Raw genomic sequence first — 16244 nt, forward strand, 5'->3', positions numbered from 1 at the left:
GTATCAATTGATTCAGACATTCTTGTTAATTAATCTCCAACCAGTACATAATCACACACAATGGGCTCCCTCAACCCCGAACCATCCCAGCAACCCCATGTCCCCAGGTAAGCTCCCCATTGAACCCAGCATCACCACCATCGCACAAGCACTAACCATCCAAGCCCTGGAGTATGGTGCCCATCAGTCACCTTCTTCAATCACGCAGACGACACAGTTGACCATGACGCACAAGCGAAATACTATGCTCATCTCGCCAACTCAGGCTTGAATGGCCTCATCGTCATGGGCTCCAATGCAGAGGCATTCCTCCTCACCCGCGAGGAGCGTTACGAACTCATTGCCCTCGCGCGCAAGACCATCGGCCCTGACTTTCCCCTCATGGCCGGTGTCGGTGCTCATTCCACCAAGCAGACTCTCCAACTGGCTGAGGATGCACACAAGGCTGGCGCCAATTATTTGCTGGTTCTACCTCCAGCTTACTTTGGCAAAGCGACTACAATGAGTGTCGTGAAGCGCTTCTTCGCAGAGGTTGCGGCCAAGTCGCCTCTCCCTATCGTCATCTACAACTTTCCCGGTGTCACAAATGGGGTTGATCTTGACTCCGAGACCATTGTTCAGATTTACGAGGAGAGCAAGAAGTCGCATCCCAGCGGAAAGTCAAACATTGTCGGCGTGAAGCTTACCTGCGGTTCCGTCGGCAAGATTACCCGTCTAGCAGCCCAGATTCCATCAGCCGAATTTTCCACGTATGGTGGTCAATCCGATTTCCTTATCGGTGGCCTCGCAGCGGGCAGTGTCGGTTGTGTCGCGGCTTTTGCCAACGTGTTTCCCACTCTCACGTCAAAGATCTACGCCTTGTACAAGGAGGGTAAATTTGATGAGGCGCTCAAGTTGCAGCAGCTTGCGGCTCTGGCGGAGAGGCCTTGCAAGGCGGGTGTCGCGTCAACAAAGTACGCTGTGGCTGTTTACTCGGCCAAGTTGGCTGGTGTTGAGGGCGCCGAGGAGAAATTGGCACCGCGACATCCGTATGAACCTGTTGGTGACGCGGTGAAGCAGGGTGTGAAGAGCATTATGAAGGAGGCTGGAGAGAAGGAGGAAGAGCTGCTCAAGACGTGGACTGATCGTGTCAAGGGACGATTGAACTAGAATAATTGATAGACATTGTTTGAAGAATTAATGAATTGAACAGTAGTGAACTCGTGGGCGATGATTGATTGGACTTTTTGAGAAGATAATGAGGATCCCTGGTGGAAGATCAGCGACAAACTTTAGTGGCTCGCTTCATGCATTTGTTGTCCTTCAATGCCCTGTTGGGGCCACTGCATTGCCTTAGACTGTATGTGTCTTGGGACCAACCTGTCAACTTGATAGCAAGTTCGCAGGATCCTTCATCATCTTGTCGACCAGTAGTTATCAGTGAAAATGACAGCAAAGCCGGTGTAATCTCCACTCACTTCAGTTGCTGGTGTTATCTTGCATCCTCCTCCTCCTCCACTCTGTCATCACTTGACCAGGATACGCCTCCGAGTCTTCCAATTCTCGCCGTGGACAAAGGGACACCTCTGAAATGATGTAGTGAACAATAACCCTGCCTGTATACCAAACTAGCCACATACAATCACCCTCGAGTCCTCCGTGTTTGTCCTTGCACCAGCCAATGTAGCCTCGTGACCTCGTTGGCGAGCGGCTACACTAACCCCGAATTTATAGCGCCCATTGTCACTGAGGCTACGCTAACCAGAACCTAAAACCCATCCCCGCAAACGTCTTTTCCCTCTCAATCGTTGTCTGCATCAATCAATTGCCTTTTCGTTCATCATTTTACAGTCAAGATATGGCTCCTTCGTCATCGCACGCACGCAAGTCTTCGGGAGCAACCGAATCTGTTGGAAGAGGCGCTGGAGGTCGCGTTTCCAAGAGATCCGATAACGCGTGAGTCCACTGATCATGAACATGAACCCTGTCCTTGTTCCTTGTCTCTCTCTCACCTTGTCCTCACCACTCACCGAACAACTCAATTGAGACCATCAGCACATCAAAGGCTGACTGACAGACAATCAGATGCTCGAGATGTCGAAAACAAAAAATAAAATGCTCAGGGTCTCATCCTTGCGATGCCTGTAAAAAGAGAAAACTCTCTTGTGAATTTGATCAGCGTGACCAAAAGATCCTCGTCACTCGTGGGTAAGTCTTTATCATCAATGCTACGTCAATTGACATTTCACAATAAAGCCATACTTATACTGATACCTCACCAGTTTCATCCTCGATTTACAGCAACGCGCTGCGTCAAATCAGCCCAATGGTGCTCCTGCTGAATATGTCACGCCAGGGTCACTGGACACAAACATCAATGTTGGCGGCTTGTCTGATCAAGGTGAGTTTGAGAACATTTAACCCGGATCACCACTGACATCTCTGTAGTAGATACACTGCCTCATGTGTCTTCACCGGGTGGCAACATCTCCGTATCAATCCCTCCAGATGACTCTCGACTTGACAGTGGGAGTAGTACAAATAGCGGCAGCAGAGGGCTCGATCCCATCGCTTCCGCTCTCGTCAATCCGTTATCTGCAGGGCAGTCCAAGTTCATGGCCTCAGCCCAAGGTCGGGAGTGTGAGTACGCGTATCCCCGCATTGGAAAAATTACACTGACATCGCAGTCTACTTGGGGACATCGTCCAACTGGTCTTTTACGCGTCGCGTCCTCAGTCTTACCCATGAATACGTCCACTCAAGTCCAATCGCCGCAGACAACCTCTTGTTTGATGGTTTGGCCTATGATCTCGGATGGAATGGCTCTCGTATCGCTCCTGTACCCGAACCCCCTGTCATGCCCAGCCTCGACCATGCCCTGTTCCTAGTCAACACTGTCAAGTTTCATTGCGGTCAATTGTTTCACCTTTTCGACGAAGAAACATTCATGGGATACTTGCATGAGTTTTACAATGATCCAACATCCCCACATAGAAGCCGCAGACCTCCGATACGTCCACCTCCTGCTCATCCTGGCCTTTGGTAAAGCCTTTGCAGAGAACAACAACTACCAGTCCAAAAGGCCGCCGGGTGCTGATTACTTTGTAACTGCACTTAGGATATTACCTAGTATACATATCCTGGTTTACGAACCACTCATATCAACAGAGATTCTCTGCTGTATAGCCCTGTACTTTGAGTCACTCGACTACCGCCATTCATCCCATGGATTTGTACGTTTTCTCAAGTACTCATATACAGACGTCGCTGACATGTTAAGATTGGACAAGCAATGAGAGTCGCCTTGGGTCAAGGCATGCACACTGATATGCCCGTAGACCAACTGGGCGAACGTATCGTCGAGCGAAGCCGGAGGATATGGTGGACTGTCTATGTACTAGACCGTGAGATGACATCTCTTATGGGCTTACCGCAGTCAGTCCACGACGACGATATTCATCCAGCACTTCCGCATTTCGATGGTTCGACACAACGGGCGGCAGCTTTACATATGCAGATCCGCCTATGTCGAAGTATCGCATCCGTCGGCAGAGGTATGAGGACTCCTAAATAGAAGTGGACTTGGCTAATATGGACCCAAGGAGTATATGGAGCCAACGGCAGGCTGAACAAGAAATTTCTGCTCAGCACTAAAAAGGTTCTTGAGAATATCGCTGGACTGGCAGATGAGCTACAGCAACAATTTCCGCTCGGCGTCGACAAAGCTATCAACGGAGTTTCGAGAGTGGCAGGCTATCTGCATACTCTCTACCATCAGGTGAGAACCGCAACCTCAGTGACCGCTTGGCTGACTACTAACATCCCCAGTGTATCGTCCTCGCAACAAGACCTTTGCTGCTGTGCTTTCTCAAGATCCGCTTCGAAACACCAGACGCCATAACAGAAGCGCTTAACTCGTCCCAGACTGTCTGGAACTTGATCAAAATGTGTATCGACTCTTCATACCAAATGATCAACATTCTTGGCTGTTTGCAAAGTCAAGGTCTGCTTGGTAAAATCACTAGAGATTGATCTCGTCTTGGATAACTGGCTAACCATTTTTCACAGAAGCGTTTTTACCCTTCGATCTGGAGTCTTTGTTCGTATCAAGCTTCAACTTGCTTATTGCACCAGTTCTTGACCCAAGATTCTCTGAGCACGATGCGACCTTTCGTCACAAGACGTCTATCATATTTAGTGAGATGGTAAACAAGGGGAATCTAATCGCTGTGTTTCGCCGATCGGAGCTGCAGCAGCTCGACGATATGCTCAGCAGTCTGTCACGCGATCATGATGATACCACGCCGATACCGATAGATGGACAAATTATTGGAGGTACGATGCCGGAGGAAGGTGATGGGACTTTACTGGACCCCAACGACGACAACGAGACTATGGCGTCGCTAGGCCCCGCTATGGATGATTTGGGAATGGATGCATGGTTTACGACTGCGCAAATGATCGACATGGCAAATTCCATCGCTAACAGCGATACGGAGTGGGTTTCGCATACGATGATGGAACACGATATCTGGTGAAAGGTGGAACAGTGGCGCAAAATGTCTTATGGAAGAAGGATATTATTCATGAAAAGGATGCAAAAGTATGTTTATTTGGAGGACATCGTAAGCTTGGGACAGTGGCACGGAGAAGCTTGTGCAAGAGGAAGTCAGGCCATTGTAATTCATATCATTAGAGTATTAGTTTGTTATAAGGCTTTCCCTACACACCAGTAAAGGCCGCGACTGGGTATTGTTGTTTAAAATACACAAACGATCGAAACCATGAACATGTAAGATCATCCCACAGCTCTTTCCAACTTCTCCCTGAATGTCATCCAAGCCCTAGCAATACTTCCTCCGTTATTAGCCCATTCATCTTTCTTTCTTTGTACGGCCTCCAAACTTCTCAACGTTTCTACTGCTCTCTGTTCTTGGATGTCCTTGGCCGAGAACCAGGTTCCGTGGAGACCATAGGGCACTCGCTGCGGAAGCCTGACCTTTGCCACGACATCGCGCATGTTCTGCGCGTCAAGAATCCAGAGCTCCGAAGCGGAAGAAGAGGGACAATCACCATTGGGCAATATCTGAGATTCATCAAAAACATAGAAGAGGAGATATCCAGAATCTTCTTCAGTAGCACCAGCACGAGGCACAAAGCGCGGCTCCTGTGCAAAGTGCCTTGGGGGCAGGCGAAAGATCTTGATAGGGTCCTTCTCGTCTTGCGAATCAAGAATCTCTCGAGCAGATCGTCTGTCGACGCAGCCTGTTACTGGCCTCGTGTTCATCTTCTTGCCTCGCTCAATAAGTATTTTAGCGTCCATCTTGACGAGAAGATCAACCTTGTCTGCTCGGCCAAGTGCAATTCCAAAGCAGGATGTCGATGTGCTGCAGCCATAGATGTAGCGAGCATCTTGCATCTCACGATCTGGACGGACGGATGGGAATTCGAAGGGGATAGTTGAAAGAGCCCATTGGTTGATGACATTGTTCGTGGATGTTGCTGACATGTTAAACTCATAATAGTATAGTCTGCACTGGCTGTAGTCATCGACATCGTCGCTGGGAGAGAAGTAATCGTCGCCGTGAGCCTTTTCACTAGGTGACTCCAGCATGGGTGCTGCCTCAAAACGTCGAACATCCTTCTCATCCCATTGACCAACATCCTGTGCCGCAAGATAAGATCTGGGATTGGAACGCTTGGGCTTCGCTGGAGGCTTGATATTTCCAGCCGTGTACACAACAGTCGACGAAGTCATGCGACAAGCTAGGAGGTTGACAGAACTGGTGCCATTGGCAAACTTTGTATCCCATGAATTCGCAGTGTGAAAAATGCAGCACGGTGCTGTTTGGAACCACCGCACCTTGGAAGGTTCATGGCGTGGGAACACGCCAAAGCGTGAAGGTTTTGAAGGGTCATAGGATACCACTTCCTTGTTCTTAGCCAAGTTCAAAGGGTCAAGGGTTAATGGAAGATCCATTATGATGGTGTGAGCGCGCGATGCTCCAAAGTCGTGCATCATCCTAGCCCCAGATACACCTGGGACAGCTTGGTTGACGAGTCTGCCCGTGGTCGGGGCCTGAACGTTGGTTTTGGGAAGTACAGAGTAGTGCACATATGGCTGTATAAAGGTGTTGTGATAGAGGATCATTTCTCCAGAAATGGGGTCGACCTTGGGATGTCCTGTCGTCCACTCCCTCATTGACTTGAAAACACCATCACCTCCAAACGGTTCGATCTTGTCCTCTGAGATGGTCTGCTCAGGCTCGCCTTCAGCTTGGACACCATTGTACCAGCCGACGGTGTCCAAAGATGGTAGCTGTATGCGCATAGGTGGACCACTCTCACATGTCGCCAACGCTCGACCATCGTGGTATAGAATGGCCGTGTTGGCAACGCTGGTACGCTTCAGAGCTTGCTGTGACCCAGGAAGATTCGAAAGGAACACTAGAAACATTGTCCTGAAAGTCGCAAGCATAATCTTTAGCAGTGATGATAGAGGGTTGACAAGCGTAGTGATGCTAGGCATGATCGGTGACATGACAGAAGTCGTCTTTCTAGACAGGTACAAGTCTGTAAGGATGTACTGATTCACAAACTCGGGAACGATCTGGCCATCAAAAGTCCCCTTCCTGAATAAGACGCCCGACAGCATCCCGTCGCCATCAAACCAATGCGCATCTCTACCGAGATCCTCATGGCTAACAGGATTACCTCCATTACGGACATATTGCCCCCCAGTGAGCTCTGGAGGGATGCATCCGCTATGAGTGCATGGTGTGAGGTTGAGAGTTTTGTGAATCGGTGCAAAATTACCGATAAGATATCTGTGAGATATGAGTATGTTTGCTATGGAGGTTTACTGTGAAACAGACTTACGGATGACGAGGTGGTTGTGGGGGTGATTGCTCTTTTGGGTGAGACAGTGATACCGTTTCAGGTACAGTCTTCTGGAATGAGTCCATGACGATTGTATGAGTTGATCTTGGAGTTACCTCACTCATGCAAAACCATGAAGAAATGAATATTGCAATTATAATAAAGATTGCCAAAATGCATGGTAAGTAGGTTGGGTCAAGACACAAGGCAAAGCAGTCGCATCCAGAAGAGTATCAGACCAAAGCCACGAGCATCCATTATCATTACAAGACACTAGGGGGAAATCCTTCAAGCTTGATATATACTAACCCAACGGGTACCGGCTATCCCGGCAGAAAATGGACATGTCCATCGATCAAAGAATGGCATCAAAAGCAGGTAATGGGGGAATCGGCAGTTCCAACCACCCTTTTCGTGGTGATCTCAAAATTGGGTACGATATCACGGCAAACTCCAAATGACCGACGACAAGCAGGGATCCTCTTTTTTCCGGCTCTGTCTGTCTAAGCAACGATGACAAGTAGACTAGACAAAAGAGGGCGAAGCATAAAGGCTGAAGGGGTTGAGAAAAAAAAGTCTTGACGTCAACGTTTACCTAACACGGCAGGGGTACGTTTGTTTTATCAGCACAACAGTAGCGGAATTTGCGGTAATTGTTAGTGCCAACTCAACGTTCCAATGTCGCTCTGAAATTCTCCCCTAACAACTAAACCCTACTTGCAGGAACACTCTCCTTATTATTTATTATTTTTATGACTTGATTCTTCGATCTGATCTCGATAAATTCCTGATATTTGTTGTTCATTGACGTCGTTGGCTTCTACCGTGTCGCTTTTCTTTTTTCCCGTCCCATCACATACACACAGACAATTATCTTCACGATGGGCTGGGAATATGCCCAAGTGTACGTATCTTTTTTTCTTTCACCAACCAACAAAGTGAGGCCTATTGCTCACACGTTTGGATAGACATCTCAAGTACACGATACCGTTTGGTGCCGTGCTGTTTGCCGTGTACAGACCATTGATGTCACGGTTGGACATTTTTAAACTCATATTTATGATAACAGTGAGTTTTTATCTCTCATTTCTAGATTGAGTATTTTGTGTGCTAATTTCTTGTCTCCAGACTGCCGTGGTTTCTACAATGTATGTGCGCTGCGCAAAGTCCATATTATCTCAGCTGACATCAGAATAGTCCTTGGGACTCTTATCTCATCAGGAACCGAATATGGACATATCCTCCTGGAGTTGTTGTCGGGTGGACTGCGTGGGATATCCCCGCTGAGGAGCTGTTCTTCTTTGTGATCCAAACACTCAACACATCCCTTCTGTACATGCTCCTCAGCAAACCGACCTTTCATCCGGTTTATCTCAACAAAGCTAGTAGCTCTGGAAAGATAGCTGGTCAAATTTTGTTTGCCTCGGCTATCATTTTCGGATTGGTTTCTGTCCGGAGTGGTGGTGAGGGCATGTACATGGGCCTTATCCTTATCTGGGCTTGTCCATTCCTCTTGTTTCTATGGTAATATGCGCCCGACTTATTTTATTTGATTGAGATACTGACCTAACGCAGGACCATTTCATACCAGTTTATTGTGAATCTCCCCTGGACCAATACTCTGCTTCCAATTGCTCTGCCAACTGTTTATTTGTGGGTAGTTGACACTTTTGCATTGCGGAGGGGAACATGGAGCATCACCTCGGGTACGAAATACGGCATTGTACTTTGGGATGGTTTGGACATTGAGTAAGATTATCTTCTGAAGCAATATACAATAGGCTAACAGATCTCAGGGAGGCAGTCTTTTTCCTTCTTACCAACACCTTGATTGTCTTTGGCCTTATCGCAAATGACAACACCTTGGCCATTCTGGACACATTTCCTGAGCACTTCCCCAAGAACAAGGGTCTCCCAACTCTTGGATTGGTCATTAGAGCCCTTCTTTTGCCAGAGGACAAGTACGATCAGGAGAGAATTTCAGGCCTGGTTAGCGCAGTTGACCTTCTCAGGAAGAAGAGTCGCAGCTTCTACCTCGCAAGCGGCGCCTTTGAAGGAAGACTCCGAATTGATCTCATCCGCCTTTACGCTTTCTGCAGAGCTGCGGACGATCTTGTGGACGAGGCCCCTTCTCTTGATGACTCCAGATCCTCCATTGAAAAGTTGAGAGAATTCCTGAACATTGCTTATAAAGAAAATGAGGATGAGGAGATCTCGCCCCGACTTCGGGAATTTGTCACCTCAAACTTTCCGGAGATGTTCCACATGGCTCTCCTTCAACTTCCAACCTTTTATCTACCAAAACAGCCTCTTGATGACTTGCTCAAAGGATTCGATACCGACCTTCTCTTTGATCGAAAATCTGGCAAGTTTCCCATCGAGACTACCGAAGATCTGGATATCTACGGTAGCCGTGTAGCTGGAACAGTTGCTGAGCTATGCAACCATCTCATTCTTTACCACACTCCTGAGTCAGTATCTCCTGAAGTTCAGCGCGAGGTGGTTGCTTCCGGTCAAGAAATGGGCATTGCACTTCAATACGTCAACATCGCTCGCGATATCAAGGTTGATGCCGAGATTGATCGCATCTACCTTCCTCTGTCCTGGCTCAAGGAGGCTCAGCTCACACCTGAAGATGTGATGCAGCAACCACATGGTCCTACAATCGAGAGTCTACGTCAGAAGCTTCTTGATCGCGCTTTTGAAAAGTACGATGCTGCCAAGGGAGCAATTGATAAGCTTCCTTCAGAAGGAAAAGGCCCAATTCGAGTTGCTGTTGAGAGCTATATGGAGATTGGACGTGTGCTTAGAGAAACTGGGCCTGTTATGAAGAAAGGCAGGGCTACAGTTCCCAAGTCGAGACGCATTCGGGTTGCTTGGTCTGCATTGAATCGCTAGCGATGCATTGTGGGTGGATTTAATACGTGGTTGGAAAATATTTTAGACATTCTTAGATTATTGATTTCATCACCTCTCAATTATGTTGTTCTTCATCTCCCACGACTCAATTTTAAACTATTTTCAGTATGACCTTTTGTTGTTTTTTGTTATGCCAAGAACCGTGAGAATGGTTGGGACTGTAGCTTTGAAGTTGTCAAAAAGCCAGATTGACAGATCTTGTCTAACCGAGACCACCAATCATAGAACACGCTTTCATCCGCTAAAGCATCCCCAAGCCATGATAGTAAATGATCAACAGCCCATCAGACAACTTCAAAGACGACAATATCAATAAATGACTCACAAAACTACTGCGCCTCGATGATAATACAGGGTAACATTCACATGGAAAATGAAACGAGTCCGAGTCCGAGCCAATTTCACGACAAGACACAGAAAAGTGGGTAAAACAGAAATGGAAGACGTCATTGACTCTATACTCTCAGCACATCAAAAGTCTTTGTTCGGGTGAAGCGGTACAAGTTCTCAAATCCATTATTCTTCATTGCTTTATACCGCAAAAATGAGTGATATCAAACAACAGCAGAAATCAGTTATTGTCATAGGTATGATCTATATAGATTGTCGATCATACGAGCTAACCAACTCCCTAATTAGGTGCTGGCGTTGGTGGTGTTTCAACCGCTGCGCGACTCGCAAAGGCTGGCTTCAAGGTTACCATTGTTGAAAAGAACGATTTCACCGGTGGACGTTGTTCACTCATCCACAAAGATGGCTACGTAAGTTTAATTGTCAAATTTGTTCTCGTGCTTGACTAACACCCTGAAGCGCTTTGATCAGGGCCCTTCACTGCTTCTTCTCCCCCGCTTCTTCCACGAGATCTTCCAAGACCTGGGAACATCTCTCACAGCAGAAGGAGTCGAGTTGTTAAAGTGTGAGCCCAACTACAACATTTGGTTCGGCGATGGCTCATCCTTTGAGATGTCAACTGATCTCACCAAGATGAAGAAGGCTATCGAGGCTGTCGAGGGCATTGATGGGTTTGAGCGATATCTTGGTTTCCTCCAGGAGTCGCATCGTCATTACGAAGTCAGTGTTGAGTCAGTGCTACGAAGAAACTTCCCCAGCATTTTGAGTCTGGCACGTCCTGAAGTCTTGTTCAACTTGTTCAACATTCATCCCCTTGAGAGCATTTGGACACGTGCAAGCAAGTATTTCTGGACTGAAAGACTCAGGAGAGTCTTTACCTTTGGAAGCATGTACATGGGCATGAGTCCCTTTGACGCTCCCGGAACATACAGCTTGCTCCAGTATACCGAGCTAGCAGAGGGTATCCTGTATCCCAGAGGTGGATTCCACAAGGTCAGCCGATTTCCCACTTTCCACCAATGTTTCGTCACTAACTACATTCCAGGTTGTTGAGGCATTGGTCAATGTCGGCCAAAGACTAGGCGTTGAATACCGTCTCTCAACTGGCGTCAAGTCCATCTCTATTGACCAAGCAACCGGCAAGGCCAACGGCGTTGTCTTGGAGAATGGCACACATTTACCCTCAGACATTGTAATCTCAAATGCGGATCTCGTCTACACCTACAACAACCTTCTCCCCAAGACAAGCTACGCCGACTCACTATCAAAACGTGAGACATCATGCAGCAGCATTTCCTTCTACTGGTCCGCATCAAAGATAATTCCTGAGCTCAAAGGCCACAACATTTTCCTTGCCGACGAGTACCAGGAGTCAAACGACAGCATCTTCAAGGAGCACTTGATTCCTACGCACCCTCTTTTTACGTCAATGTCCCTTCGCGCATTGATCCTTCGGCTGCTCCTGAGGGTAAGGATGCGGTTGTTGTACTGGTGCCTGTGGGTCATCTCCTCTCCGACTCCGCTGGCACACATCGTGGTGCTTCCAAGTCTGGAAGTTCCAATATCACTGGCGGTGGTGGCCAGGATTGGGAGAAGATGATTTCTCTTGCTCGTGATACTGTTATCAAGACCATGAAGGCGAGAATAGGAGTGGATCTGGCCCCTCTTATTGAGAACGAGATTATCAACACTCCTTACACATGGCAGGAAAAGTTCAACCTTGACAAGGGTGCTATCCTAGGTCTGAGCCATTCTATCATGAACGTGCTTGCCTTCCGTCCCGGTACCCAGCACTCCAAGTACAAGAACCTGTACTTTGCAGGTGCCAGCACACATCCTGGTACTGGCGTTCCTGTGTGTATTGCTGGCAGCAAGATTGTTGCCGAGCAGATCATGATGGACTCAGGGTTCAAGAAGCACCAGATCCCCTGGGCTCAGGAGACTTCCAAGTCCCCCAAGAGTGGACTTGACAAGCTCCAAGACTCATCACTGACACTCTTCCAAGGCTTCTTGGGAGCTCTGGTAGCGTTGTTGTTGGCTTACTATTACATGTTTATTGCTGCTAATTAGCGATATTTGGTTATTGACGATTGATGCTGATATGTATTGATCTCGTATGGGAACCGGTAGTTAAAACTCTTAGAATAATACAATCTTCTATTGACTTCAACTAAAGATGCAACTAAAAGTTAATAGATGGTGTTGCGTTAGCTCATAAGCATAAAGTGACTTGACATGAGCTAACTCGGATAATACTCGGCCATCAAGCATGAAGTTACAATTGATTTTGGCTGCTACCGTATCAATCATGCGTGTCGTCATTCTGAACCAAATGGTCGATCAGCTTTGTGATTCTCGACTCGAAGATCTAGCGGAGAGGCCCATGCTCCTCGATTGTTGCCCGTTACAGATCGACGCTACGGTTACCGGCAACCTTCTGGCAGGCCTAGACCGTCTAGGCACAACCCGCGTGATGAAAACGCGAGGGTGTGGGCCAGCTTGTACGTTGGCGTCATCGACTCGATAGACGTCCATCGACTGGAGACAAACGTCGCATCTACCATCACTCAGAAACATTACAATGACGACTACATAGTCGGCAGTTCCCTGCCGTTTATGCTCGGCTGGTTCGGTATGAAGTCATCAGAGGTTTGTTTGACACACGGTTTGAAGATTCTTGTTCGTGCGCGATGGCATTTAAGGGTTTAATAGAGCTGCCACACCTCCAGACAGATCATCTTGTCTTGGCTCACTAACACGGTAATACAGCCGAGTAATACAGCGCAGCAACTCAAGTACTCTCTTATTCGACGAGAACCAACTGTCACGATGGCTGAACATCTCCATGCCCGTAACGATGCCTTGAAGACCAACGGTAGGTCACTCTGAACTGCTGTAACGGACCTGAACGCCACTAATCAGTTTCTAAAGGCTTCACCTTCAATGGTATCAGTACCCAGATCAACATCACCCCACGGGGCTCTGACTGGTACTTCACCGTCTGTGCTGTCATGACAGTCTCCTCCATCGTCTTTGTCGGAATGGGACTCAGGAAGCCACGAACCCATCGCGTGTTCCACTACATCACCGCGTCTATCACCATGGTTGCAGCTATCGCATACTTCACCATGGGTGCCAACTTGGGCTGGGCTCCCACCGAAGTCGAGTTCCATCGCCGAGACCACGAGGTTGCAGGCAACTATCGCGAGATTTTCTACGTTCGATACATCGACTGGTTCATTACCACCCCTCTACTTCTTATGGATCTCCTCCTCACCGCCGGCATGCCTTGGCCTACTGTCCTATATGTCATCCTTGTCGACGAGATCATGATTGTCACTGGTTTGGTTGGCGCTTTGGTCACCACCTCGTACAAGTGGGGATACTTTACTATTGGTACTTTCAACCTTATAATCTAAGCCACTCACAAGCATATACTAACATGTCACTCAGGATGCGTCGCTCTGGTCTACATTGTTTACCAACTTGCCTGGGAAGCTCGAATTCACGCCAACCATGTCGGGCCTGATGTTGGCCGAGTCTTCCTCTGGTGCGGTTCTCTGACTGCCGTTGTCTGGATCCTCTACCCAATTGCCTGGGGTGTCTGCGAGGGTGGTAATCTTATCTCTCCTGACTCTGAGGCCGTCTTCTACGGTATTCTGGACATTATCGCGAAACCTGTATTTGGAGCCATTCTACTCTTTGGTCATCGTAACATCGACCCTGCTCGCCTTGGACTGCGAATCCGAGATGTCAACGAGCGAATCGTTCCAGAGGGTCCCAACGTCAAGCCTGGACAGCAGCGAAATGCCGGCAACGTCAACGCCCCTGAGGGCTCGACTTCTGCTTAAACCTTCGCTTGAACTCTTGAAGAGGAAGACGGACTTCTCGAAAACAAAAACATTGGCAATTACTGAAACGGCAAAAGCTACCGGACATCAGCTTAACTACCTCGTCAAGGTAACCCTATGACTTCATGCAGTCATACAATTTGGCACTTTTCATTACTTCTTCGTCGGCTCTTTACTATGAAGGATTTGTCACTTCACAAACAACGGTCTGATGATACCCTGCGGTCTTTTTGAATGACAAATGTGGCCCGGCCAATGCGGATTCAACAGTTTGGGTCAAGTTCAAATATTATCAGATGTTTAGTTAATACTGTAATAACAATAATATCTCGTTTTTATTATTTTAGATGCCGACATCATACTATTCGGACGGCACAGCGTATTGTTTCAACAATTTGGGGTATAAATTCGCTATCAAGTCAAGTTGATAAGTCTAAAACAAATTAAATACACTACCGTCACTCAAGACCTCGTTTCTATAAATACTCTAATCCATCTTCCTCTCTTCATTCTTCGGTTCAACGACTTCCTGAGGTGTTACAGCCCTGACTGGTGTACCTTCCATAAAGGGGGTAATGCCGCCATTCATGTAGTGGTCCTCCCATTCAACATCGCTGAGGTACTTGAAATCGAGACCTCGGATCTCATGCTCCTCACTGGCTCTAAGATGCAGCCCAGGGATCTTGTTAATGACGAAGAGAAGCAAGCAGGAGATGACAAAGGACCAGGCCGCACAAGTAGTAGCACCAGCCAATTGCAGTCCCATCTGCTTGTAGTTGCCATCCCACCATCCTCCAGCATATGAATCTCCAGATACTCCGTCCAGGGCGGGGACAAACTTGGCTGCGAAGAGACCTGTCAAGATATCGCCGATGAACCCTCCAATTCCATGGATGGCAAAGATATCCAGACCATCATCGATCGAAAGGAGGTACTTGTACTTGACAGTGTAGAAGCAGCCGACAGTAGTAACCAGACCAATAACTGGTGCCACGTAGATGGGTGTGTAACCTGCGCAAGGCGTGATATCAACAAGTCCCGCGATGATTCCAGAGCAGAATCCAACAAGACTAAACTTGCGTGTGTGCAGGTATCCTAGGAGAACCCAGCCGAAACCACCAGCACATGCTGACATGTTCGTATTGACAACAACATAGATCGATCGAAGACTGAGGTTGGCTGTGCTACCGCCGTTAAAGGCGAACCAGCCAAACCAGATAAGCACAGTGCCGAAGCACATAAGCAACGGGTTGTGAGGTTTGTAATGCACGGCTTTCTTTCGGTCGGTAACAGTGGCATCGGGGATTCGAGGACCTAGCATCATTGACCAAGCAAGGGCTCCAAAGCCACTCGCGATATGAACGGGTCCTGAGCCGGCGAAATCGTAGAGGCCGAGTTTGTAGAGCCATCCGCTTGGGTTCCATTCCCAGTATGCTAGGCTATGGCAAGGTTGTCAGTTTCTCCCAACCGTACAGAAGTGTTATACATACATGTAGTATACAAATGTCGTCCAGCAGAGAAGGAAGACCATGCTAGGCCAAAGTCTGCCTCTCTCCAACATAGCTCCAGCCAAGATCATGGCAGTTGCTGTCACGAAAGTAACACCAAAGACGGCATAGAGAAGCTCAGGGATATCGCCATTCGCGAGCGACGGCTGAGCAAGGACGTTGCGGAAAGCCGCCAGTGAAAGATCACCGAGGATCGGGTTTGTAGTACGACTTTGGTAAAGAGAATAACCGTAGATCCAATACTGGATACCGACCGCGCAGGCGCAGAAGAGAGACTGCAGGACCATTGTCAAGGCAGCCTTTCGGCGATGCATACCCGCATACTGCTGAGATTAGATATGTCTATTGAGAGACAATTGAGAAACTTACCAGGAAGCCGATGGCGGGTGTAATCTGCCAACAAAGGATCGTGCATACTAACATCCAAGCCAAGTCTCCCTGTTTTCTGGTTAGATCTGCAAGGCAAAGCGGATTGCTAGCAAGTACTTGCCTTATCATATGGTGCATTCAAATCCTTGGTGAAAGGATCACCACCGGTCGGGTCGACAGAATAGTCTGGCCACTCAGTGACCGGTGTGATCTTAGAACTAGCCATTCTGCAACAGATTCAGTGTTGACTTGAGCTACTGGGGATTTCCATTCATCGTGCTAATGTTCTCCATGGGGTTGATATATAAACCTGGGGCAAATGAAGCTCGGGATCTCGATATCTGGGAGATTGCTGTAGTGTTTTGCCAAGAAATGGATATCATTACTT

The 16244-nt window shown here is 47.9% G+C and overlaps 7 protein-coding genes across 7 annotated transcripts; 5 read left to right on the top strand and 2 right to left on the bottom strand.

Annotated features, from left to right (window-relative positions):
* Positions 1–60: 60 nt before the first annotated feature.
* Positions 61–1193, top strand: FGSG_03069 (uncharacterized protein; the record flags this gene model as incomplete). The annotated part of the gene is made up of 2 exons (XM_011324409.1): positions 61–107; positions 165–1193. The coding sequence occupies 2 exons, from the start codon at positions 61–63 to the stop codon at positions 1147–1149; spliced, it is 1032 nt and encodes a 343-aa protein (XP_011322711.1). The 3' UTR covers positions 1150–1193.
* Positions 1194–1837: 644 nt separating this feature from the next.
* Positions 1838–4517, top strand: FGSG_03068 (uncharacterized protein; the record flags this gene model as incomplete). The annotated part of the gene is made up of 9 exons (XM_011324410.1): positions 1838–1935; positions 2134–2187; positions 2262–2380; positions 2428–2619; positions 2667–3212; positions 3260–3533; positions 3582–3757; positions 3808–3991; positions 4048–4517. The coding sequence occupies exons 5-9, from the start codon at positions 2874–2876 to the stop codon at positions 4515–4517; spliced, it is 1443 nt and encodes a 480-aa protein (XP_011322712.1). The 5' UTR covers positions 1838–1935; positions 2134–2187; positions 2262–2380; positions 2428–2619; positions 2667–2873.
* Positions 4518–4777: 260 nt separating this feature from the next.
* Positions 4778–6944, bottom strand: FGSG_03067 (uncharacterized protein; the record flags this gene model as incomplete). Its single annotated transcript, XM_011324411.1, has 2 exons — positions 4778–6806; positions 6859–6944. The coding sequence occupies 2 exons, from the start codon at positions 6942–6944 to the stop codon at positions 4778–4780; spliced, it is 2115 nt and encodes a 704-aa protein (XP_011322713.1).
* Positions 6945–7739: 795 nt separating this feature from the next.
* Positions 7740–9756, top strand: FGSG_03066 (uncharacterized protein; the record flags this gene model as incomplete). The annotated part of the gene is made up of 5 exons (XM_011324412.1): positions 7740–7762; positions 7827–7926; positions 8051–8382; positions 8434–8607; positions 8640–9756. The coding sequence occupies 5 exons, from the start codon at positions 7740–7742 to the stop codon at positions 9754–9756; spliced, it is 1746 nt and encodes a 581-aa protein (XP_011322714.1).
* Positions 9757–10321: 565 nt separating this feature from the next.
* Positions 10322–12198, top strand: FGSG_03065 (phytoene dehydrogenase; the record flags this gene model as incomplete). Its single annotated transcript, XM_011324413.1, has 4 exons — positions 10322–10364; positions 10417–10538; positions 10588–11121; positions 11174–12198. 4 exons carry the CDS (start codon positions 10322–10324, stop codon positions 11726–11728), a joined length of 1254 nt encoding a protein of 417 aa, XP_011322715.1. The 3' UTR covers positions 11729–12198.
* A 759-nt stretch (positions 12199–12957) lies between these two features.
* FGSG_03064 (uncharacterized protein) lies at positions 12958–13979 on the top strand (the record flags this gene model as incomplete). Its single annotated transcript, XM_011324414.1, has 3 exons — positions 12958–13003; positions 13060–13524; positions 13582–13979. 3 exons carry the CDS (start codon positions 12958–12960, stop codon positions 13977–13979), a joined length of 909 nt encoding a protein of 302 aa, XP_011322716.1.
* A 487-nt stretch (positions 13980–14466) lies between these two features.
* Positions 14467–16082, bottom strand: FGSG_03063 (uncharacterized protein; the record flags this gene model as incomplete). The annotated part of the gene is made up of 4 exons (XM_011324415.1): positions 14467–15418; positions 15470–15810; positions 15857–15903; positions 15974–16082. 4 exons carry the CDS (start codon positions 16080–16082, stop codon positions 14467–14469), a joined length of 1449 nt encoding a protein of 482 aa, XP_011322717.1.
* Between the last annotated feature and the right edge of the window lie 162 nt (positions 16083–16244).

Source organism: Fusarium graminearum, chromosome 2, assembly GCF_000240135.3.
Source record: "Fusarium graminearum PH-1 chromosome 2, whole genome shotgun sequence".
NCBI classification, from domain to species: Eukaryota; Fungi; Ascomycota; class Sordariomycetes; order Hypocreales; family Nectriaceae; genus Fusarium; species Fusarium graminearum.